The following is a 24189-nucleotide window of genomic DNA, read 5'->3' as shown; positions in this document are numbered from 1 at the left end:
TGCTTAAATACTCCTTCTAGCTAGAATAGAAGGAAATAATATATTATTCTAAATCTAACTTCTTTAATTTTTCTGGATTACAATGCATCTTTATGAAACTGATATTTATAGAGGGCTGACTTTGCAGAGTCATTATAGGTACATTTGTGAGGATTGGAACATAAGTTTAGCCTTGAAGATGAAACCAGAGATGTAAAATCTCCTGAAATATTCATTATCTGCATGGCTGTCCCATAGAGTTTATGTTGCCTCTTGAACCAATTCAAATGAGCTCAAATGAGCTCTGAATGCAATTTCCAGAAGTTCCCTGTGTTAGCCTGGTTCTGCTCTTTTTGAAGCCAGTAATAAAGCTCACAAGGACTTCAATAAAAATAAAAGAGGGCAAGATAGTTAAAATGACTCATTGAGTCTTGACAGCTGATAAATTCTGTATTAAGGTTTCAGCACTTTCTCCTCTGACACAAGGGCAGAATGTGTACCCAGTCATTTCAGCAATGTGAGGGGACCACAAGCAATGCAGACAGCAGGAATGATAAAATCAGCTGGGAGAAAAGAGCAGGAGGAAAACAAGGATGATGAAAGAAAAGATAATGGGAAAAAACAACAAAGAGGAAGGAGGAGAGAAGAAAGAAACATCGACTTCAAGGTTATTAGAGATCATGAAAGGAAGAAGGATGAGGGAGGAGCAGAGATTGAAAGCATCAGCCAAGGGGAATAGAAAAAAAAAAGAAGCAAAAGGGAGAGAGAGAAAATGTTAAAGAGGGAAGAAGAGACAAGAAGAAAAGTATTTGGGAAATGAGGGAGTAGAATGCAGCAGAGAAATGCTGGAGAGGAATACAGATGCAGAGCAAACTGTGGAACAAAAGCAAATGGAGGTTTTTGCTTCGCTGCAGGAAAAAGATAGCAGATTGAAAACAAGGTGAAAGGCACCAGGAAAGAAAATGGAAGGAGTGAAATAGAGTGCAGAAGTATGTAGATATGGTACCTCTCTGAGGAAAATTAAGGGAAAATAAATCCATCCTAGCAAAACTCTTTTTCATTGCAAACTCATAGATTGTGTAGGTAGAGGGTTTTGGTCTAGACATCAAAAGAAAGTATCATTCAAAAATCAAATGCTGTGGTAAAAAATAGACAATAAAATACAACAAGATTAAAATGGAAAATATCTATGTCCCTACTGGAATTAGAATAGACAACAGCTTTTCTGTGTCATCATGAGGAAAAAAATCAGCAGCATTCCCACTTCACATATTTAATTAGTTTGACAATCTACCAATACCTGGGACTGAAAATAAGATTTTTGCAGATTTACATATCCAGATTGCTTTCACAGATCTGGCTAGAACAGCAATAATGGCTGGGAGGCATTGCTCTGACTACTCAGAAGAGTAAAGACAAAATGAGTTGCTGCTGTCTGTCCAGCTTCTGCTAAAGAGGTGTTTTCATACCAATAGTCACAACACTGACTGTTACTGACACACCCGTGGCCAAAAAGCTGTACTGAGGATCACACAACTCTGTTCACGATCTTGTTTCTCATCCTGGAGTGCTCCCTGCAGGTTAGTGGTGACTGGCATAGGAAGGAACTGGAGAAAAGTCTGTCCTCTCATTTGGCCTCTTAGCTAGTTAAAAAGAGGACTTGTTTGTCAAGAACTGCAAACCTGTAGTTTTTGACAAGCCATCAGATTCATAAAGGAATAGACATTCAATAAACCTGCTATCCTCCACAGAAAATCCTGTTTTTAATTTGACAGAGCTTCATCTCATCCCTTCCCTTTCTTGCCCTCTCCTTTTTTTCTGCTCTCTCACATATTCAGGGAACTGCAAACACAATTTCTTGACAATTTTACTTTTGTAACCTTTTGTTTTGGGACTACCTCTCTAGAAAAAAATTAAACGACCCACAATATTTTGTCTATGAATCTATTTGTAGTTTCAGAAAACACAGAGCTTTTTAGTTGCAAACCGAGCAGTGAATAAGAATCTATATTTCTAGCATATTTTCCTCTTCTGTGTAAAGTAATTTAGACTCTTTATTGTCCAATTTTCCTCTGCCAAATCCTTCCTTTTTCCAAAGAAGTATTGTGAGACCTTATCTAGTAATGTTTTTTAAATACTCTCAAATCTTCAGACAAATAACAGAAATGCAAGTATTGTGAATGCCTTCCAGCCTCCCAATCTATGAATTCCATTCCTGGTGATTCAGTCAAATAAAACAGAATCTCAAATAGATAGAAGCCACCAGACAATAAAAAATTCTACATTTTGCTATGAAAAAATCTTCAATAGAAAATCACACCTCTGCTATAGGATTGACAGCATGGTCAAAATAAAACTATGGGAAAGATATAAATTTCTATTTATCCCATTTCTTTTGCAGTTTGGTACATTATGGAGGGCCATTCTGAATTTTTGCACAATTTCCTGATTTATTCCCCTGTTCAATTCAATATGATTTTTCTTTTGCTAGTTACATCTGTTTTAAATAGTTAATTAGTGATTGATAGGATATTCTCTCTGATAGACTATTATGTGTTCACAAGGGAAGATTGGATGCACAACATAGTAGGTACTAAGTGTTGTAAACTAAACAGTGAGGGTAACGTCAGTCTTTTGTGCTGATCCATCAGCTTACTCATGACAGGTTATGAAAGGCATTTTGTGTGAACTCATTGGCCAGTGTGAGACAAATTGTTGGTTTAATTCTTTTCCATGGGAGCTGATATCCTCAGCACAAAAATAAAAATGTTGAAGTAGGTTTTATGTCTTTGTGTTTTGGATCTAATTTATGTTTTAAAAGAATTTGAAAAAGTAAATCAACCAAAGTCATACACAGTAATGAGGAGAAAACTATTGCAGTCCTGTCTTTGCACTTTGTGTAAAACCCTAGTTGCTCTCATGCTAGTAAAGCTGTAAATCTAGGTATGTAAACTACATATAAGCTTATCTTGCTCCTGTAGACCTAGATAAAAGCCTAGGAATATAGGTTTAGTTATGGGTCTTTTTTGTAGTGCCCTATGCTGGTGAGAGCTGGGGAGTCTTGTGACCTGAACTTTCAACAAGACTTTTAACCACTGCCATTTGGAAAAACCCTCCCAGAGCTCATTTGGGCATTGCACCCATTTCCTCCCCAGTCCCAGGAACCTCCCTGAGTTCTTCGAGCTGACAGAAGTTTGTTTTAATTGCTGCACACCTTCAGTCTTCCCACAGTGAAGAATCAGTAGCAGGGCTTAAGTGTATTCTTCTCAATTTAGCTCTCACCCTTTTTTCTCCTCCTATTGAATCTAAGCCAAATACTGAATCCAGCTGCCACAGCTGTTGCTGTTCTGCTGCCTGCTCTACTTCCTGCTTCTGCATATTTTCCCAAAAATGCTTCTCTGGGATGATCTGTGAAATGAATGGGACATCAAGGCACTGCTAACTGCATTCCCTTTCCCTGACAAGCCCTTTCTTTTACTGGATGCCCTGAATTTGTAGTCAAGTGCTAGTATTCCATGTCCTGAACTTCACTCTTCACAGAGTCAATTCCTTTTGTCACCTCCCTCATTACAGTACTAAAGTATTTCCTGTGCTACAATAAGCTATTATGTAAATTCTACAAATGAGTTTCTGATCCTGCCAAATTAGATTTACTTTAAGTAAGCAAGGAAAACTGCAGCTTTCTTTTTCCATATAGTCTGATAGTAATTTTCAAAGTGTTTCACATCTCCTGCCTCTTACAAGCAGTGCATACATTTTTCTGGCATTGTTGTTTGGACATATGATTAAGTCATAAATGTATAGGTAGTAAATGATAGCAAAGTAGTAAAGATATGCAAGTCCTACATATGCTCAGACATTTGGAAAATATAAACCTCCAATTCCAATAGCACAAGAACTTGGGGTTGTCTCCTTATCTAATCTGTTTAGGATAGCAAGTAAATATTGTAATAGCTTCATAGTTGTAATGGACTGCTGCATATCTACATCCTATGTGTCACACTGTTACAAGCATTTCCCATAGAATGGAAACAGCAGAAATGTAACTGTTCCAGAGTTTTAAAATGTTCTTACCAACTGCACTAAACTCTCATTTCATCTGTTACATGAAGGTAAATATAAACTTACGAGATTTGAAAACAAATATTACAGTGCCAAAATCATAATTTGAAAGGACTTTCTGAAATCCTTGCCAACACAATGATCTCATCTGGTTTAATCAAAAGTACATTTTTAAACTTATATGAACTGTGCAAAGCCATTTCTGAAGACCTCAATTCAATTTACATCAGGATGACTTCTTTAGCTTCAGTCACTTTTTTTTTTATTTTTTGAATGACACAGAAATAAGCAAGTTTTTAAATTGTGTAAGATGGTCCAAATGGTTGAGGTGCAATGGTCTTACTTTAAGACTGATGGCTGGGATATACTGGTGCTTCTTATAAAACCTTATCATTAAGACACTCTTAATCATGCTGCCTGTAACAAAAATACTTGGAAAAATGAGAAAAAAACATTGTTCCATTTTGCTGATGGTTTATCCTCAAAAGGGTAGAAAGTCTGGAAAGGAAAATAATGGCTTCAACTCATGAGCTCATAAATAAGAAATCCTTGTAGTACCCCAGACAGACTACAGAGGAATAGTCTCTGATTTCTCCTTTATTCATTTGAATGCCATGGACATATAGAGCCAAAGTCAATTTCTTTAATTAATTCTTATCCCCATATCTTATGATTCAGCATCTTAGAGGCTTTAGTCAGGCTTCAGTGATGCAGTTAGTCTTGATGGAAATAGGCATTGGAGACCACTGAAGCTACCTAGCATGAAAAAAATAAAAACACATGAAGCAAGAGATTGTCTCTCTGTAGATCTGCAAATCAAAACATTTGCCTGAAAATAAAAATAAATAATGGGAACATATAGATATAGATATAGATATAGATATAGATATAGATACAGATACAGATGTAGATATAGATATAAAGTATTTTAAGACCCTTCAGATTATATGCCCTGACTACTTTTTTTTTAAAGAAATAACCAAAGTTTATGCTAGTCATGTAAAATCACAACAAAGAATGAGGGGTAAGAGGAATACAGCCTGAGTTATGACTCCTTTATCAAAGATCATAGTTTTACCTAACTGGTATCAGAAGGATCTATGCAGAAATTATGGGGTTTATCTTTCTTTAAGCAGAAAGATCGATGTGTGATGTCAACCTGTATGCTGGTCTTTAAGAGCCATGTTAATATACCTTCCATGCAAGATCATGGTCATGTATTTTGTCCTGTGCAAAGACAAAGCAAGAGAGAAGGAGAATTGTCTCTAATCACATCGTTTAGATTTCTTGTCCAGCCTGTGCAGCCTGTTTGAGATGGAGAAGAGAAACCTCAGTGTTGTAGGGAATCACATAAGTTTTACCAGCTAACATCTGAGAACTGCTACCGTATTTTGATGTTTTCTATAGAATAACTGAACTGGTCCAGATGAAGATTATATGGGAACTTCACTGAATACAATCCAGTTTAATTTATGTCTTTCAAGGTAGCAATAATCATGTTTGAAGTTTGGCCCTGCTGAGCTCTTCAGAAGTAGGTAATGCTTACCAGCTTAAAACAGCTAAAATTCAGCTTAATGGAACATGACAACTCCATAGCACTGAACTCTGGGTTGCTTAATTACTGATTTTAAGAAATGTTCAAGTCTCTGTAGAAACCTCGTGAAATAAAAGCTTACTAGTTTGGACCAACTTTGAGGAAAGCACACATGTAACTAAAGGGTGAATGCCAAAGTCTGCATGAACTGATTCAAATAGTGGAAAAATTCAGTGTTATGGAAATCTGATGTTTTAGAATGCAACATCTGAATTTGTGAACAAGCTTTTTTGAATTTGAATGCTTTCTCCAAACAAAGCTTTAAATAGCATGGCTAAAATTCAAAACTCAGGCTCAAGAAAAGTGACTTTTTGGAATTCATGTAGCATTTGTCTGTTCAGTAAAATGCATATAAATTAATTATTTGTCTTTTCTGTGATTTAGTATAGCAGTTCAAATACCAGCTAATGATTTTACTTAGCATTATAATGTAGCTTTTTCTGTAATGATCAAAATCATCTTTGCAATGTAGAAAAATCCATCTATTTTCTTTGATGGCTCTAATGTCATTCCACTATTGGAAATTCCACTGAGGGCTGTCTGGTAATGTAGCTTGGTATTTGTGACCGTTTGGATAGGTTACCATCTCTCTGCAAGAGGCCAGCATTACTTCCCTGTCTATGCACTTTCTTAGGCATTTCCTTTGCTTTATGGAGAATAATAGGAGTCTCTTCATGGCACAACCTCATGTGTGACACTGTGCAGTGGGATTAGAGCAATAGCTTCTGTGGAAAAGAAAATTACTCACTGCAATGTTACCCACTACCTAAGCATTCACCATGGGGATAGTCCATTTGGTGTCAACCCTACTCATTCCTGGTGGTGTAGGGATGTTGGATTGCTGGGAAAATTCCACTAATCTGAGATATCCAGGAAGCACTGGAGTGGGCATCTGAGGAGTAGCAAAGAAAAATAATTTTATGAATGAAAAACTATGTCCCTGGTGTGGAATTAAGCTCAGGTTTAGCAATGGTTAGGGGTCCCAAAGGCTGGCACCTGAGGAAACAAGGACTGAGACAAATGAATATTTTTAAATGGGCAGTTATATCTTTCCTGTCAGTAACTACTGGGTGTCTCTTCTATTGTTATTCTAGGTGTCCCACCCCTGGGTGTGATGGCTCTGGGCATATTACTGGAAATTATGCTTCTCATCGAAGGTATGTAAAGACAAGGTTTTGTTATTTAAATCAAATAACTGCAGGGCTCGAAGGTGCCTCAACTGACCTAACTTCACTCTCTGAATACTGAAGTAGGATTGAGTACTGCACAGACATACATTGGTCTAATTCATTAACCACTAAGGGATAACATTTCTCAGCTTCAGCATGACTCACTACCCAAATAAGTAGGAATATTTTTGCTAATATCTATCAAAATCTTTATACAAAATAAAATCTGTTTCTCTGCCTTCTCTAGTAGCCTGAGGAAGCAATTCAACATTCATGTTTCTGTTGCTTTACATTCTGAACAACTTAACTCTTCACAGTTTGAACTCAAATCCTACTACAGCATCTTTTCCCACAAACTGTATTCCCTGAATGTTCATGTCAGTCTCTTCCAGACTCAGTCCATATTCCTTGAAGTGCAAAATTGGACCCTGTTCTTTACCTCCTCTTCCAGATGAAGCCTTATCAGCTTTAATCAGAGGGGAAAATACCTCTTTCCTCTAATATGTACCAGTCTTGTTAGTACATTTCAGAAAAAAGTTTGGCTTGTTCTTAAATTGCAACGCTTTGTACTACATCAAGCCAGAAGAATGGAAAAATAAATTTATGGATGAAAGCTGCCTTAACTATAACTTTACCAAGGGCCAAAGAATACTTTTCATTTACTAATTAGGATATTGATCAATTACATTGTAGAGGTAATGGTATAAATGCTGTATTATTAGGAATTCCCGTGTGGCTATTTGAGAACTAAAACAGTGGAGAAGAGCTGTGCCATATTTTGTAAATATCTATCCACTGTTTAATCAAAGAATAATAGTGAATGATAGTGTAGTCTACCTGTTTCGTGTTTGTAAAGATTCTTTACTCCCATGCAGAATAGTACTGTTGAGTCTGGATATTTGCTTTCTTCACCAAGTCCCTGTAGTTTTACAATTGGCTATAACTAGTCAATACACGAATTCCCAGTTTAAGTGTTTTCCCACTAAAAGCAGCAAACAGTTCAAAGTCAAAACATAAATAAAATAAGAGATTGGGAACATGCTGTGAAAATGAAAGTTCACAATATCAATTTCTGTAATGCAGTGTTAAACATCAAAACTACAAATAACATTATAAAGGAGAAGATATAAGTATTTTAAAAGCACTTACATGATGTAGGAGATTTAATCACGATTTCAGAGGAATTTAAGGTCAAATTCGGAACTACATTTTACTATATGTAAATTTATCAGCCACCACTCTACCAGCATTTTGCTTGTTATAACTCTACTCCAGCTTCAGGGAAACTATTAATGTATTTGATCATCTATTTAACCAAAAGCAGTTGAGAGAGTGAAGATGCAGAAGAAAAAATATTACTAACAAGAAACCTAAAAGCTGGCAAGGTTGGTAGGGGAGAATCACTGAATGCTGATTCATTTTTTTCAACTTTTCCTTGTGCCTTGTCTCCTGGCCACTAAAGGACTGGACCATGAGCTGAATGGTGTTACCTGCTTTTGCCTGTAAATTCTTACATTCTTGTATTTTTGCAGATGACTGCTGGACCAAGTTCAGTTGATTGTGTATCATAATCAAGTACATATAAAGATATAAAAAGTTTTTCTACAAAATAAACATACCTGGAATTTGCCCAGTCCATTGGGATTTAACACATGCAGCCTTTTGAAATGCCGTCATGACTGTATTGACCACTAACGCCTTCATTTCTCTCCCAAAAAGGCTTCTGGCACCTCCATGTCTTCAGTTGCCTGCAGACACAGAAGCACTGACACATAGTGAAGTAACATTTCCTTTACTTAAATCTGCAGATGTCCTCAGGAGACCTGTCACATTTACACAGAGCCAGCCTTACTCTGCTTAAATCATGATATCTGTCAAGGCCATTTCTGAGGTGGGAAGGCTGGCAAAATGAATGCTTTCAAAGGGCAGTAAACCAGTAGTCTAAATCTGGAGCTGTTAAGCATGGAAAACCCCACAGCATGTTGTCAGTTGGGCTTTCTAATTTCAAGACTGAAAATTAGCATTTAGCTCTGCCTGCATCTGAGTTAGCATTTTTGTTTGTATTTGACACCGTCAGTTACAACCCTCTCAGTTTCAGAAGGAAAGGAATGACAGACTTCTCTCCTAAATGGCTGCCGAGATGCCTGGGCATCATCAGTATTTAAAATGGCTGCTCAACAGCAGGCATATGTGAGGCAGATTTAACTTTGCCATAACTGCAGTTCCACACAGCCCTTTCATTTATGCAAGAGGTTATAGCACCATGCACTGCTGTTGAATTTCCCTCCTTGTCTTTTGTTTTCATATATGAGGAATTAAAGTCATAGAAAACTGAAGTAATGTGCTTATCTTGTAATAGCTTTGGTTATTATAGGATAAAAAAATTAAAACAAAGGCTTGTCCTTGACATGTGTTTTCTTGATGGATGCACTGTCAGAGGAAAAATGAATTAATCACAGCCTCAGAAACTGTCTGTTGGAAATGTCTGTTTGGAGGACCTGAAAGGTCTTAGAATTTTCTAATGAATCATAGTACCAGAATAGAAAGATCCAGAGAGATGATGCACCAAATACCAATAAGTAGGTGATAATTAAATTGATTTAATATGTAGAAATCTTTAAATCATTAGTCAAGGCAGAAATTCTTTGTTCAGATTTTGTTATGAAAATGTCATCATCTACAAGCATACCATCTTTATGCCTCCTAAAAAAAGTAATGCTTTCTGAGGAATTCCTATTAGCTGTTGAGTTTTCAGATGCAGATTCTGCATCTACTCTCAGAGATAAAGGAGGGGTATCTTTAACTCTTGTCCCCTCCACTTTCTGCAGACCAAGTTGTGTGTCAGCCAGTGAACCAGCCAGTTCCTGAACTGTTCTCTTGCCCAGAGCCAGCTTCCTCTTATTCTGAATCCCACAGATTCTCTTCCTCCTAATTCCTTCTTACAGACATTACTATTTTTGAAAAAAAAACTGTTCTTAATTGCCACAGACTTTCTCAGATTTAGTTTGTACACAAGGAACTATGGTACTTTGGTATCCACTCTGCAAGCTGGAATAAACAGCAGTTTGCTTTCAAAAGGAAAATGGTTGGTTACATTTAAAATGGAAAATGAAATGGGATGAGAGCACAGGTCCACGTATCAGAGTGCAGATGCCTGTTCCACTAGTGCTGACATGACCCCTGGCATGGCACTGACCCTGGGCCACTAAAAGTCTCCCAGGCAGTTCTAAGATATGATTTGGGACTGAGTTTGGTTCCAGATAATTCTTTACAAACAATATGGGTTTAGTTGGCCTGCTTTACAGAGATAGAGAGCTTAGCTGTACAAACATGAACCTTCTGGTCTTGGGTCAAAGCAGCAGTTCTAGGTCCCTTCTATTTAACACTATAGATGTGGCCATGACACCTCACTAAAGGTTTCTAGATAATGTACTATGTCCAATATGCTGTGCCAACGTTCCTCTCTTTCTTTAATTGAGTTATTTATGACTTTGCAGCATGTAAACTCTGGTTTTATCTATTCTTCCTTTTCTAACACAGAATTCTCTCTGAGATTGCATCAACTTTTTATGTGCTCCCCTCAGTCCTCACTGGTTTTGACATGACAAAATAACTGAAAATTTTGTTACCACTCTTTCTCTTCTTCACAAAGACTACACAACACTCAAGTACCTTTCCTCATGCTGTAAATAAAAATTTAATCTTCTATTTTGTTTCTTTCTCTAGGGAATTTTTTCTTTGGTGACACTTCTTTCTTGTGTCAACACTTGAAGGTGTTCTACTGGTGGATTTCTTTTTTAATGTGGATAGTTAATATGGAAATAACATTTGAATAGAGGACCAAGCATGATTTTTTTGATAGACATACTTGTATCCTCAGATATTAACAACCTGAAAAAATCTTTAAAAATCTATTAAGGTCATTGTCAAGTCTACTAAGTGGTTTCTATTATGAATTCTTCATATGCAAAGGGAAGATGAGCTTGTGTAGTTGAAAACAATATTTTCAGTCTTTAATTATATGTAACGTTGTTTAGCCTAACATATAACTTTGTCTCTACCAAATCTTTTTGTTTGGTGAATTCTGAGCACTTGAATCTCTTCTCTGGAAGGCATTGAAAGCTCTGAGTTCTGCCACTATTTTATTCAGTCATTCTATAGAATTGTTATGTGATGTTTGGGAAGTTTTGATAATATCGCTAATGTGCTCCCGAGATAAATTTTTAGTCCTACAAAGAGATACTCCTGTTTTTTCTATTCTTCCGTCCCTCTCAGACATGTAGGACATAATGTCTCTCAGCCCTGAAGCACTGGCTTCTATTCCTTTTAAAGATGCCAGTGCTGCTGCTGAGGCAGCTGAAGGAATTATTAGGCAGAGGGTTTAAGAGCTGCCTTCCCTGACTCCTGGGGAAGTTCCTGTGAGTGTGGTCTGCACAGCACCATCAGTCCTGTCCTGTGTCACAGACCCATATGTGGATCCCTCCTCGTGGTGGCTGCTGCAGCTCTCCTCATATAACCCACCTGAGCTTTGGTTGTGGAAACTAGGCAGGATTGCCTATTTTGCCAGTTTCTCAGATGGAAGGCATATTCCTGTAAAGTGTACCCAAGAATGAGAAATTGCATTTTAAAATGTTTTCTTTCACACAGTCTTTCAGGCTGTCCGCGAGCAAAGAAAAGTGGAATCAGGATAGCACAAAGCAAGGAAGACAAAGAAGACCAAGAGCCAATTAGGTGAGAACAAATATTGCCAAAGGGCCATTTTATGTGTTATAAGGTCTTATATATCTTTGGAGTTTTTAAGGCATAAATGTTATTGTGTGGTAGTTATCCAAGGGCCGATGACCCCATTGGTATCTATGAGCAAATCAAGTATCTGTGCTGATTGTTTCAGCATACAGATACTAGATACAGCATTAGCCAAGAATACCATCATCTGTAATTTAGAAATAGTTTAAAATTCTTCATTTTCAGATGATGTTAAAAAATCACTTAGATCTTTATCTTCTAAATGCCCCTTAAACATGTTTGCATATTACAAGTAAGCAAACCATACATGCTAAATAAAGGTAGTTATGGGAATAGAGAATTGAGTGTTTATATGAGACTGCTGCAACAAATCTGATTGTTCATGCAGTTTGCAAGAGAAACAAATGCCTACCTATAGGTCTTGGTTTCTTCCTGCAAGGCATTCTGATATCAGTGGCCACTGAACTTGGTGGCTTTAGTGACTGCTTGGACCATTCAGGACCAGATCCTCAGTGGAGAGTTGCAGGAATATTTTAGTTCACAAAGGGTGAAGCAATTAGCCTTTAGTTTAGACGTGTGTTATGTAGCAACACATTAAAAAAAAAAAAACAGCATAGTTTTCTTTAAACATTTCACTTTGAAGATTCTAACCTGTTCCTTCTAATCTTGGTTATTTGGTTTTTAGTATACAGAGTATACAGAGCAGTATATAGAAAAAATGTATGGGGAGATTGCCAAGTAAGGAAAACCATCAGATGAATACAGAACTGCCTTCATTGCTCCCTGGGCTGTAGCACATAGTTTCATATCACCATACCTATTCAAAGAGTGGTTAAAGGAGATCAGCATTTCTAATAAGCTGCTCTGATCACACCATAACTAACTGTGTATACATGACATTTTCATGATTTCAAACAGTCTTCTTTGGGTTCCATATCTATAAATAAAATGTACCAAGGATTATACTAAGTAGTATTTTATGCTTATAGGGGTTTTGCAGGCAATTTTGCTGCTGATCAGAGCTCAGTAGCAAATATGTCTATTCCACTGTGATATTTACTGTGATAAACACCTGCAATTCAAATACATATTTCAGTCCTTTCATTGCAATATGTCAACAGCTTATCAAAGAACTTTTTTTTCTTCAAATTGTAAAGTTCTACTTGTAATTTTACCCACTACAGATTATCTTGACTACTTTTGCAACCACAGTGAAGGATTATTCTTTCCTTTTCATGTCATGTTTGTTTTGACTTTGTTGTAGAGGCTAACAGGTATATAATGGCATGACAATTAAGTTTATCTTGTCTGTCTGCTATACAGATGTCCAGTTCCTGGCTGTGATGGTCAGGGTCACATAACTGGAAAGTACGCATCCCATCGCAGTGCATCAGGGTGTCCTCTTGCTGCCAAAAGGCAAAAGGATGGGTACCTAAATGGCTCACAGTTCTCTTGGAAGTCAGTGAAGACGGAAGGAATGTCATGTCCAACACCAGGATGTGATGGCTCAGGACATGTCAGTGGTAGTTTTCTTACTCATCGTAGGTGAGTGACTATCACTTATGTTTTTCACTCATGTTTGTTATTTAAATCTGATTTAAAATACAGCTTTTTTCAAGGCATTTTTCTGTTCCTTTTGAATTCCATTATTACATCAAAAAATAATCTGCTTATGTGTATTTTTCAGTAACAGGAAATCCAGACACCCAAGTTTCTTTATGCAGATACAGACCTGCATTTGAATCCATAATATATAGAAAATTTTAGGGCAAAAATCATGCATGACAGTAACTGTAAGTTCCTATTGCTTTATTGAATATTTCTGGACAAATTACCTTAGGCAACATCATAAGACGTATCTGAGTCCACCTTATTTTCAGAAATGTCAAACACATTCTTGATTCTCAAACATCAGAGCATGGACCTGAAGAATATTAGGAAAGAGTTCCATAAAACCAAAGTACTTTTATTCATTTGGTAATGAACATGTTTGCTGAAAACAATATATGTAGAATGCAGAACATTTTTTAAAACTAATGGAATGTAAATATTTGACAAAATAAATACAAAGCTTGATTTTTCATAAACTTGGCAAAAATACCAGAGCTTCAATGATAACATTTTCATAGATTGTAAAAGGAGGAGAAAGTGGCCAGTCTGTTAGGGATAAAACTTGCTGCCATTTTAGATATTAGATTATGAAGAAACAAGGATTTTTTTGGGCTCTGGCTGGAAATCTAGGCCTGAAAATGACTATAATGCCAGAGCAAATTTCTTATTATATAATCACTAATATAGAACTCTGTTACTTCAAATACGTCAAGTTGATGTCCCTAATTTGTCACCCTCTCCAGGCAGACCTCAGTTGAACTTCTGTACCCTTTTGTTAGCTAAACCAATTTGATCTTGTTCTGTAGTCAGTTGTAGATACAGAGGTGAAAAGTGTACTTCTTCCTTCTCTTGCCTGTAACTATTTCCTTTGATTCTTTCTTTGACAATCCTTTACAGCTTCACTCAGAAGCCTTATCCTTACTTCAACCTCTCAAGACTTTGCACAATAGTTCCTATTTATTGATTAGGCTCAAAGTTGTTTTTGTACTAAGTGTTTTATGGTATCTATCATGAAGGGATTCTGGTCCATGACCTGAGGTGTTGCCTTAGTAGCCAAATGTATTATACAGTCTGCAGCTCCCAGAGGCTTTAGGAAGTAGGAGATGCAAAACTGACCTTTTATGCAGATACCACATGTGGGTTTAGGTTTCTGAATTTCAGTAAAATATTAGTATTAGTGTTCGTATTTCAGTTTGACTTTCTTCATAATGGTGTAACATTTATTTAACTCAGAGAGATCTGTCATTAAAATTTTGAAGTTATTTTACCTTTAGTTGAAAGGTACAATATAATTACTGGGAGATTGCTTGCAAGGAGTATTCACCTAGTACTTATGGTTTCAAGGAGAAAATTCTTGCAACAAGAATAATTAACGCCTAAAAGAAATGTACTAAGTTTAACAATTTAAAGGGCAAATTGTGGCTAGAGATTTTTTTTTAAAGAATGCCTTAATGAAAAAAATCCTAATAGAGTAATCTGACATTTAGTTACAGAGCAGCCATGTGTGGTTTTTTGGTACCACCATCTTAAGTAGAAACAGAGACTTGTAAATGGCTTACCTTGTAAGATCAGTTTTGGGGCAAAAAGGTCCATTGTTAGAGGAGAGTACCACAGGATGAAAGGTTGCTTTAAAAGACTGATGAAGTAGATTGATCCTACTTAATTGTCTTCATGTAACAAAGGGCCAGTATTCTAAGTTGGGAGCAAACTGAACAACTACTTGAAGCTTCCATAAGCAGTGGTAATATTAATAAAAAGCCATATTATTTTAAAAATATTCTTAGTTCTTGTAGAAGTATTAAGGCTGTTAAAAATGGTTGGTTCATTTGGTCACACAAAGAGAAGCACATGGAGCCATTTTAGATGCCTTTGGGTTACTTATATGGCCTCCAGCTGCTGTTCAGAAAGGTAGGTCCAGTGTAATATTTATCAGCCTTAGTGATGCATCTTCTCATAATAGCATTTCATGCCTGTATATGGACGACTGAATCAAACCCTGCATATAGGATTGAACAGCAGAACAGTTCACCTATCTTAAAAATCTGCTTGTACAAGATGTAGGAAGCATTTACTCCACTTCCAGCATCAATGGATCCTGGAGAGTTGACCACTTCAGCGAGGTAGACACCGGCCTTTAATCATTTGTACCATAAATGTCACTGAGTGTGTCAAGAGGGAGTGGTTTCCCCTGCCTACACATGGGTATTTTATGTCATTTGAAGTGTTCTTGGGGCATGCAGTATTGCCATACTGGATTGGCCAAAATGTCTGAAGACTTGTGAGACACTCCATTCTTTGATTATGACAACTAAGAGCTGCATGTGCCTGGCAGGGAATCTACAGGAGTGCTGGTCTTGCTAAATGAACAGGCCCCAGAGCTCCACATCAGCTTTGACACATAGTTTCCATGCAGATGTTTAAACCCAGATGTTTAATCTGGAGCTCAATCCCACCCAAATCACAGACTCTCCATCTTCTTACATCAGGATGAAATATTCCCTCACTTTAGGTGTATCCATTCTAACAGACTGTGGTCTCATCTTCTACAAATCTCAAATTCTCACCTTCTGAAGAGAAGCAATGCTATGCCAGTTACCCAGTGAGAATAGATTTATGGAAATTTTTTTGTAGGTAGAGCTGGTTTCAGTATGCATGGGGGGAAAGCAGGGCTGTGGCCTTTAACGGAGCCAGTAAAAGCTCCTCAGGAAGGAGTAGTTAATATCTCCATTCTTGCTGCTCTCCTGTTAGGATTTCTTTTCCTCCCCAGTGGAAATACTCTTCTATCAGTAGACTTCTCTATGCATATATATACATTCATTGCATGTATAGTTGTCCTTTATGTCTTCTCTGAGATTTTTATATTTTGCCATTTGTAGATAGCTGTTAATATGCTGTTATTAAACAGCTGTAATGCTCTGGAAATGAACAGCAAACTGGCTTGTGAAAATGATGCCAGCTGTAGAATTTGTCAACTATATATTAGGAAAGATGTTTTTCAGGTAGAGATTTCTTAGAGCTGCTGTTGACATTGTACACATGATGTTATTGCTTTGGTATCAGTGGACACTGGAAATGATCCACAAGGGCTGGTAAATCAATAAAAACCTTCTCCAGCTGGTCTGGAATTTAAATACATACATATTCCTACATTCACACTTATGCAGTAGAATTAAGTAGCCAAAGAAAAAGTCATAAATTTTAAATCCTACCCTATGGTTAACAAAAGTTTCTGGTTTCTAACATTTTGTTGCCTATTCACAGAAATTTCTGTGAATAGCTTTATTTTGTCAAGGAGTTTGCATTAGGAAAGAATGGAAACAGAGAGTTATCAGGAGGGACATGAAGCATAGGATTAAGTGTGCTACACTTCCAAAAGGAGCCTCTGCTTGGAAGAGAGGCCAGTGTGAAATTAGGTGACCTATCAGCAATATGAAAATGAATTGGAAGGCATGTAAGCATGGAATCAGTAGATAGATAAATTAAATCGGTTATAATGAAATGTAAATTGCTTATTATACTGTAGCTTTGCAGTTTTGTTCTTGAACAGACTCTTACATCCCCATATTTGATTTAAGAAGATTTTTATGGATGGCATCATTTCTAGTGCTGTAATCAGTGGAGACTTTCTCACAATATATTTGGATTTAGCAACCTTGCTCCTTAGCACAGAGAAGGAGTCAGCTTGTGCTGACTTCAGTGGAAATCACCTGCAGAAATGCCTTTTCAGGTCTAAAACTGTGTTCTTGCTCCCATGTTCAGTTCACTTTTATTTACATCAGTGTTCACCCATTTCAAACACATTAATGTAGCTTTTAAGGAAAACTGTTGTGGTTTAACCCCAGTCAGGACCTCAGCCCCACAGAGTTGCTTGCTTACTTCCAGCAGGATGGGGGAGAGAATCTGAAGTGTGAAAGTGTGAAAACTCGTGGGTGGAGATTAATAGGTAAAGAAAAAGCCACATTCACAAGCAAAGCAAAACAAGGAATTAATTCACTGTTTCCCATGGGCAGTCAGGTGCTCAGCCATCTACAGGAGACTAGGGCTCAAGTAATGGTGTTTTGGGAAGACAAACACCATCACTCCAAATGTCCCCCCTTTCCTCCTTCTTCTTGCCTTAACTCTGTATACTGAGCACGACACCACATGTTGTAGGATATCCCTGGGGTCAGTTGGGATCAGCTGTCCTACCTGCGTCCCCACCCAGCTCCCAACCTGTGCACCCCCAGCCCCATCAATGATGAGGTGGTGTGAGAAGCAGAAAAGGCCTTGACTCTGTGTGAGTACTCCCAAGCAGTAAGGAAAACATCCCTGAATTATCCATGTTGTTTCCAGCACAAATCAAAAACACAGTCTTATACCAACTACTCTGAAGATAATGAACTCTATTCCAGACAAAGCCAGTACAAAAACATGTTAGTAGAGCTGTAATATACAATACATACACAAGAGATGATCAAGTTATTTTCCCCATTAACAAGCTAATGCTAAATAGAGATGAAAGCATAGAGAAGGGTGATTTTTCTTTAGTGAACCTGTATACTTGCTGTGGACAGTAGGACTCCAAGATCCATCAAAAAATTTGTAGAACAGGATTTGTATTTGAGCAGGAAGGGCATGCCACTGTGTTTGCAAAATGTCTAGATGTGCTGGGGGAAGCAATGGGCATCATTCACTGCCTTTTCCCTTCTGCAGGAATGTATGTAGAAATTATCAAGTGGTTATGGGAGATGAATACACATGACACTTGTTATGGACTATCCACTTTATGCATAGGAAGGTTTAGTTAATGGTAAGGCTGTCAGAAAGCCCACAGGAAGTTCAGTCAGTTCAGCCATTACCTCATATGCATGTCCTGAGGTGAAGGAGTACTGCCAGTGTTGTTTCCTCCAAAAATTCTGTAGTCGTCATAGCTCTGAGTTGCATAACTGCATTGCTAAGCATGGGAACAGACAGATTATGAAAAGAGGAAAAGACAAAAAACCAAAACAAACAAAAAACAAACAAAAAAAACCCCCAAAAAACAAACAAAAAAAACCACCTCAAGGTAGGAGCTGCCCTCTGCAGCTGCTTTCTAGAAGCTGGCTGATATTTATACTCACATGGATCCTCAGAGGAACTCTAAGTTCTCAAATACTCAAAGCATTTAGGAGATGACAAATGTGAGGGAAGAAGGTTGGAGATGTAGATTTTTCATATGCAGATCCTTTTTCTCATTATGCTTTACTAGAAATAGATACTGCATAAGAATCCTCTTTGATCATCCTCAGCTTCTGAAGGGAAGATTTGGAAATACCACTTACAGTCAAACCTCCTGGTGCTGAGGACCATAGAACAGCATCTCACCCCAGGATTTATCTGGGGTAGGTGCCTCCAAAGAGGCAGTAGCTCTGTAATACAGATGCTTTACAAAACACAGGCTAGTGGCTGCAAATTTTCTCTGAAAATTTTGTAGAGCTTTCAATATTTGCCTGAAGTCACATCCTGTCTTAACAGCAGCATTTCTCAACTTCAGCATTTAAAACCATAAAAATACTTATCATTAGGTCAGCAATGGCTCTCCAGCCTGTCCACATCCTTTTGCATAGTATGAGCCTAAACTGAGCACCGTGTTCCAGGTGTGTCCTGACAAGCACTGAGTGGCACAGTGACTTCTGTGTCTCTGTGGTGATCCCTTGTTGATGCAGCCCAGCGCCTGCTGGCTCTCTGTGCCCCAGCAGCACCACTCACTCACACTGAGCCTGTATCCCCAGGACACACAGGTCCCTTTCCACAGAGCTGCTCCACAGACAGGTAGGTCCCAGCCTGTGCTGCACTCTTGAATACTTTCCCAGGTGCAAGATCTGATAGTTGTCTTGGTTGAACTTCATAAGGTTCTTGTCAGCCCACTCTCCTAGCCTATCCAGGTCTTCCTGCAGTGCAACTTTCCCTTCCAAAGAGTTCACTTCCCTACTCAGTTTGGTATCATTGTCAAACTTCATCAGGATACACTTGATCCCATTGTTCAGATCACTAATGAAGATTGTAAACAGGGTTGGGCCCAGTATGGATCCATGTGAGACCCCACTTGTGGCAAGTTGCCAGTTTGAAAAGGAGCTGTTTACCAGCACCCTTGTGCAGCCTCTCAGCCAGTTTCCCACCCACTACACAGACCACTTGTCCGGACCACAACAGGTTTCTCTAGGACGAGGCCATGGGAAACTGTATCAAAAGCCTTGGAGAAGTCCAGATAGACAATGTCCACGGGTAGCCCCCACCATCAACCAAGCAGGTTATTTTGTCACAAAGAGTAAATTTGCTTTTGCAGGTTTGTCAAGCCCTTGGTGAATCTGTGCTGGCTTTTCACAATCATGTGCTTCATCTGACTTATGACAGTCCCCAGGAGGATTCATTCCATAACTTTCCCAGAGAATGAAATAAGGCTAAAGAGCCTGTAGATCTTCCTTTAAGCCCATCTTGTCGGTGAGGTTGTCACTATCTCTCTTTTTATCTCCCAGTTTGCTGGGATATCTATTCCCTGATCTCCACAACTTCTCAAAGATTATGAAGAGGTTTGCAACAACATTGGCCAGCATGCTTCACACCCTCGGGTGGGCAATGTCAGGGCCCATGGATTTGTAGTGCCAAGCTCCTGTAACAGTTCACTTGCAGCTCTTCTATCAGCAATGGTCAGTCTGTGTTTGCATCAACCTGGAATTTTGGTCCCAAAGCCTGGGGCCCAACAGTGTTGGTAAAGAGAGATGTGAGGGAAGTATCAAGAACTGCTGCCTTTTCTGCATTGCTGGTGACTAATTCACCTTTCCCATATAACAGTGAGCCAATATTTTCCTTTTGCTCTCTTTCCACTTGCTCTCTACATACCTAAAGAACCATTTCTTGGAGTTTCTTACATTTCTGACCGGTTTCAATTTGAGCTGAGCTTTTGCTATTCTAGCTTCATCTCTGCATCCCCTAACAACAGCCTTGTCATTCCTGGTGGGTATTTGCCAACTTTTCCATCTCTGGTCCACTTCTCTTTTGGTTTTGAGAAGACCCAGAAGCTTGCAGGTAAGCCAGTTGCAAGCTTAAAACACAAAGGATCCAAACTGCCAGCTGAATTCTCAAGGTGCTCTAAACTTCCAAAATACCCTATTTGTCAGGAGTTTGTGTCCAGCAATATCTTTTGAAAGGTGTTCCTTGTGCTGTACACTGAAAATGGTAAAAACTTTGCCAGAGAGAAATCTATTATTTTTTCTATTTATGAAACATAAATACTGTCAAACTCCAGATTTGTAAGAAGCTTTTAATATGCAATGCATTAAAGTATTTGATTGCTCTATTTCTAGCCAGGTCTCTTGTCAGGTCAACTCTTGTCTATGTTTTTATTTGTTGCTACAGTAAGTTGACAGAGTGCCGCATTTGTGTCAAAATTAATTTACTCTTAGTTCTCATGGTTTTACTTTTTCTCTGGTAGGCCTTTAAAGATGTTTAGGGTGTCTGTTCATTTGGTCTTAATCTGCCTGTCCCCTCCCTGCCATTGATTTATTTTGCTGTTTCCCATTTCTTAGTTTTTCCTACAAGCTCTACATTGCAATTCAGCAGGAGAGCACCATACATCATTAAGAGTATAAAAGAACTAACCAAATTCACTGCATTTAACAGTAGCCACAACTGACAATGATAATCATCATCATGATGTCATCACTAAAAAATGACAGGCATGGAAGTGCATTGACATTTCCAAGAAGACAAGGAAAGAAATGTGGCAATTAAATGTAATAATAATAATATACATTAAAAAAATAAAATATGTGAGTCCTGCAGTGCAAAGGATTTTTTCACTTAGTAATTTTGCGTTGACCTTAGAGGAAAAGGATCTTCCTAAACCACTTTTCAACACCTTCCTCTTCTCATCCTCCTTCTCTCCTACTGTAGTGCTCTGGCCCTTTTCCCCTCTCAGTCCCTGTGACTCCTGTTCAGTCTTCTTACTTCTGAGCTCCTCAGTCCCCAGCACTTGCAGTAGTTGGTGCACTGGCAGAACAGCACAGGCAATCTCAGGCAATGCTTCCAGCAAGCGTTCTTCTGCTCCAGGCCCTGCAGCCCTGAACAGGGCTGGTGGCAGGGAAGGCTCCCACTTATACACGCAAAGTACATGGAGGGTCTGGCACTAAACACTAACTCATACCCACTTAGCATGTCCAAAGAACAGTCTTGACAGGCTTATAGCTCTGCCCAGTCTACTTCTGTTTTCATGAGGACAGCAGAATGCATCTCTAAACTCAGAGCAACACCCCATGAAATGTCATTTCTTGTTCCAATTCACGGTCAGGTAGTTATTAATGGAATTATTTGGACTTTTTTGTTCTCCTCAGTGGGGACAAAACAATGCATATGGACAGAAGAGAGGTAAAGAAGTATATTTTGAGAAATAGAAATATTTTTCCTATGACATTTAGGGAAAAAAATGAGCCTGGCTGGACAGTTACCACTGAAGATTTCAGTCAGGTCAGTTAAAATTTGGCAAAAGTTAGAAGTGACTAAATGCAGAACCTGGTTGTTCAAAGATTTAGGCCCTTTGCAGATAATTCTGCCAGCTCTTTTCATTACGAGCTGGAAGAAGGATGGAATAGCATTTCAATCAAATGTACCATTTGTTAAACTGGAAGGCTCTTGATAGTAAGATAATCGAAAAGGACTTAAGAGGTTTACTTACCTTGGGAAAGTCACAGAGAAAATAATATGAAATCCATATTTTAAAAAAGCAGACTGCACAATAGAAACAAGAAAAATCATTTTGCTTAGCAGACCTGACAAATTACAGCAGACAGTAATTGTACAGGTGTTTGCAATGTGACACCTCTTTGATTTCAGGCACTTATCAGAAGCTGTCTGGTTGTAAGACTGCTTGTCCTCATTCCAGACATAGCTCATAAAAAAGCAGAGAATACAGGATGACTTTTTAGATTTCAGGAGAGATGATTTTTCCTCTTGAAATACATTTTTCTCATTGCTGTCTGTACAAAGTGTTTAGAGAACTTGTGCTTCATTTTAAGTGCCAAAGTGAGCTGTACTTGGTCACTAAATAGATCACTTGAAATTTTCAGTCACCTAAGAGCACTAATCAGAGGTGTGTAGCTAAACATACACCTTACCTATTTATACACAGGGAAGTCTCAACCTTTCTTCCTATTCAACAGCCAAGTAAATCCACTGGTCTTCATGTCATCTGTCCTATTGTGGGCAGTCACCAGGCAGGAGAGAGGCTGATAAACTTTGCAGAACCCAGCCCCTAGTTCCTGGGGCACTCAGTTGTGACCCATTAAGTGCATGGCTTAGTGCTGGGGCCACCTGTAAGTCATGTAGTGTGCTGCAGTGGGTACTCACTCACCAAAGAATAAATGAGAGATTTTCGAACAGTTGTTGTTCATTGGGCAAGAGCCAAACCTCTTTCCCTCTTCAGGGATGATACAGGTCGAAGCTCATTAACACATGTGAGAAGCCCACCCACAAAGCCTCTTTGCTGACTAAGAAGCTTCAGTTAACTAAATATGATGTAAATTTGCCAAGGGACTACTGTGCCCAGCTGAAAGGCAATTCTGGCAGTGCTCTTACAGTTCCAGCATTTCAAGATTCATTAATCCCTTTTCTGGTGTATATTTATGCCCCAGGGGGATTCCTTTCAAACTGAGTCTGCTCTTTCGGCCTTTTCGCTCAGCTTTGCCATGTTAACAATTCTGGATAATTCCTATTTTTGTTTTTCTTACCTGATGCCTGCTTTGTTCTTTTGTTATGAGGGATAGGCATAATTAAGCTACAATGCTATCTTACCTTTTATATCTCCAGTAAAAAAAAACAAATTCCTTCTCTTCTTCTGGGTGGCCATTCACTCTCTCTTGATGTCCGTTTGGTGCCTGACTCACCAGATTCTACTGCTAATTCAACCCTCCTCCAGCTAAAATAAGAACATAGTTTTTTCCAGAAAGTTTTTCTGAAACAATTATCAGATATTATTAAAATTATTTTGAAAAGGTTACATTTTGTTTTAATCATAATGGCTATATGTTTTTTATCGTGATTTGGGTAGTGGATTGATTTTTCTGATTTCTGAAGCAAAGATTTATCAAAACAGAATAAAATTTCAACTACTTTCCTCAGCACCTTTGGAAAACAACTTTAATTAGGAACTGTCACTTTCCAAATTACACCAAGCTTTTTGTAATTTTAACTTAAATTTCCCTCCCAATTCAAAACTGAAGTTTTTCACAGCAAGCATTCGGGTGTGAGTTGGAAACACATTCAAAAAAACCCAAGACAAAACAAAAAAACCCACAAAAAATCCCAACCAACTAACCAACCAACCAACCCACCAAACAAAAAGCTTTATCCTGGAAACAAGACCTACAAAGGGCCACATTAATAAAAATCTTTTTTTTTTCCAGTGAAGAATTCTGAAACTGAGCTGAATAGATGATTTTTTTCTGACACCCAACACCACACAAAGGCAGCTGGGGTTGTCTGGGGAGAAGAGATTCCTCTGTGAGTCACAGCAATCTCCATGAAAATAAAGCTACCTTGTTTGCAGAACCTCTCTCCTGGATACCCTTTGCTTCACATCTCAGTAGGAACCTGGGAAAAAGCCAATCACCCTTGAATGTAAATAAAAATGAGTGCTGGTTTAGGGAGGGCTCCTTTTATCTCTGCTGGAGTTGTGCATAGAGTATTTCATCCTTTAAGGTGTGTGGCAGAATTTACTCATGAGAATAAGGAAGTCACTAAAGCTGATACCCCTCAACATAGAAAAAAAAAGAGTGGTTCATGGGTTTAATATTAAACCAAGGAATGGGCTACTTTGATCACTGAGTTTGATCTCTTCACTTGAACTTCAAACATTAGCAAATAGTTGAAGAGCTTAGTTGTAAAAGTAAGGTTTCAGCCATTAACAAAATAAAATAGTCATTCTCACTGTGATCTGTATTTCCCTGAATTTCAAAAGGATTTACATCTGAGGCTTTTTTTAGAATATGTCTTTAGTTAAAAAAGTCCCTTGAAAGT

At 38.2% G+C, this 24189-nt stretch overlaps 1 protein-coding gene across 15 annotated transcripts in view; it reads left to right on the top strand.

Moving 5' to 3' along the window:
* The window catches only part of MYT1L (myelin transcription factor 1 like), a 310510-nt gene that overhangs the window by 270324 nt on the left and 15997 nt on the right, over window positions 1-24189 (top strand). For 14 of the 15 annotated variants that reach the window (XM_088162362.1, XM_014869547.2, XM_088162369.1 and 11 more), the window contains 3 exons: window positions 6730-6792; window positions 11452-11535; window positions 12874-13095. In XM_088162362.1, coding sequence (XP_088018488.1) covers window positions 6730-6792; window positions 11452-11535; window positions 12874-13095 — 369 coding nt within the window. Of the gene's footprint in view, window positions 1-6729; window positions 6793-11451; window positions 11536-12873; window positions 13096-24189 lie in introns of those variants that run through there. The other variant, XR_015802716.1, reaches the window with a different exon arrangement.

Source organism: Sturnus vulgaris, chromosome 3 (assembly GCF_052056855.1).
Source record: "Sturnus vulgaris isolate bStuVul1 chromosome 3, bStuVul1.hap1, whole genome shotgun sequence".
In the NCBI taxonomy this organism is placed as follows: Eukaryota; Metazoa; Chordata; class Aves; order Passeriformes; family Sturnidae; genus Sturnus; species Sturnus vulgaris.
This window is presented reverse-complemented; position numbering and strand designations above follow the sequence as displayed.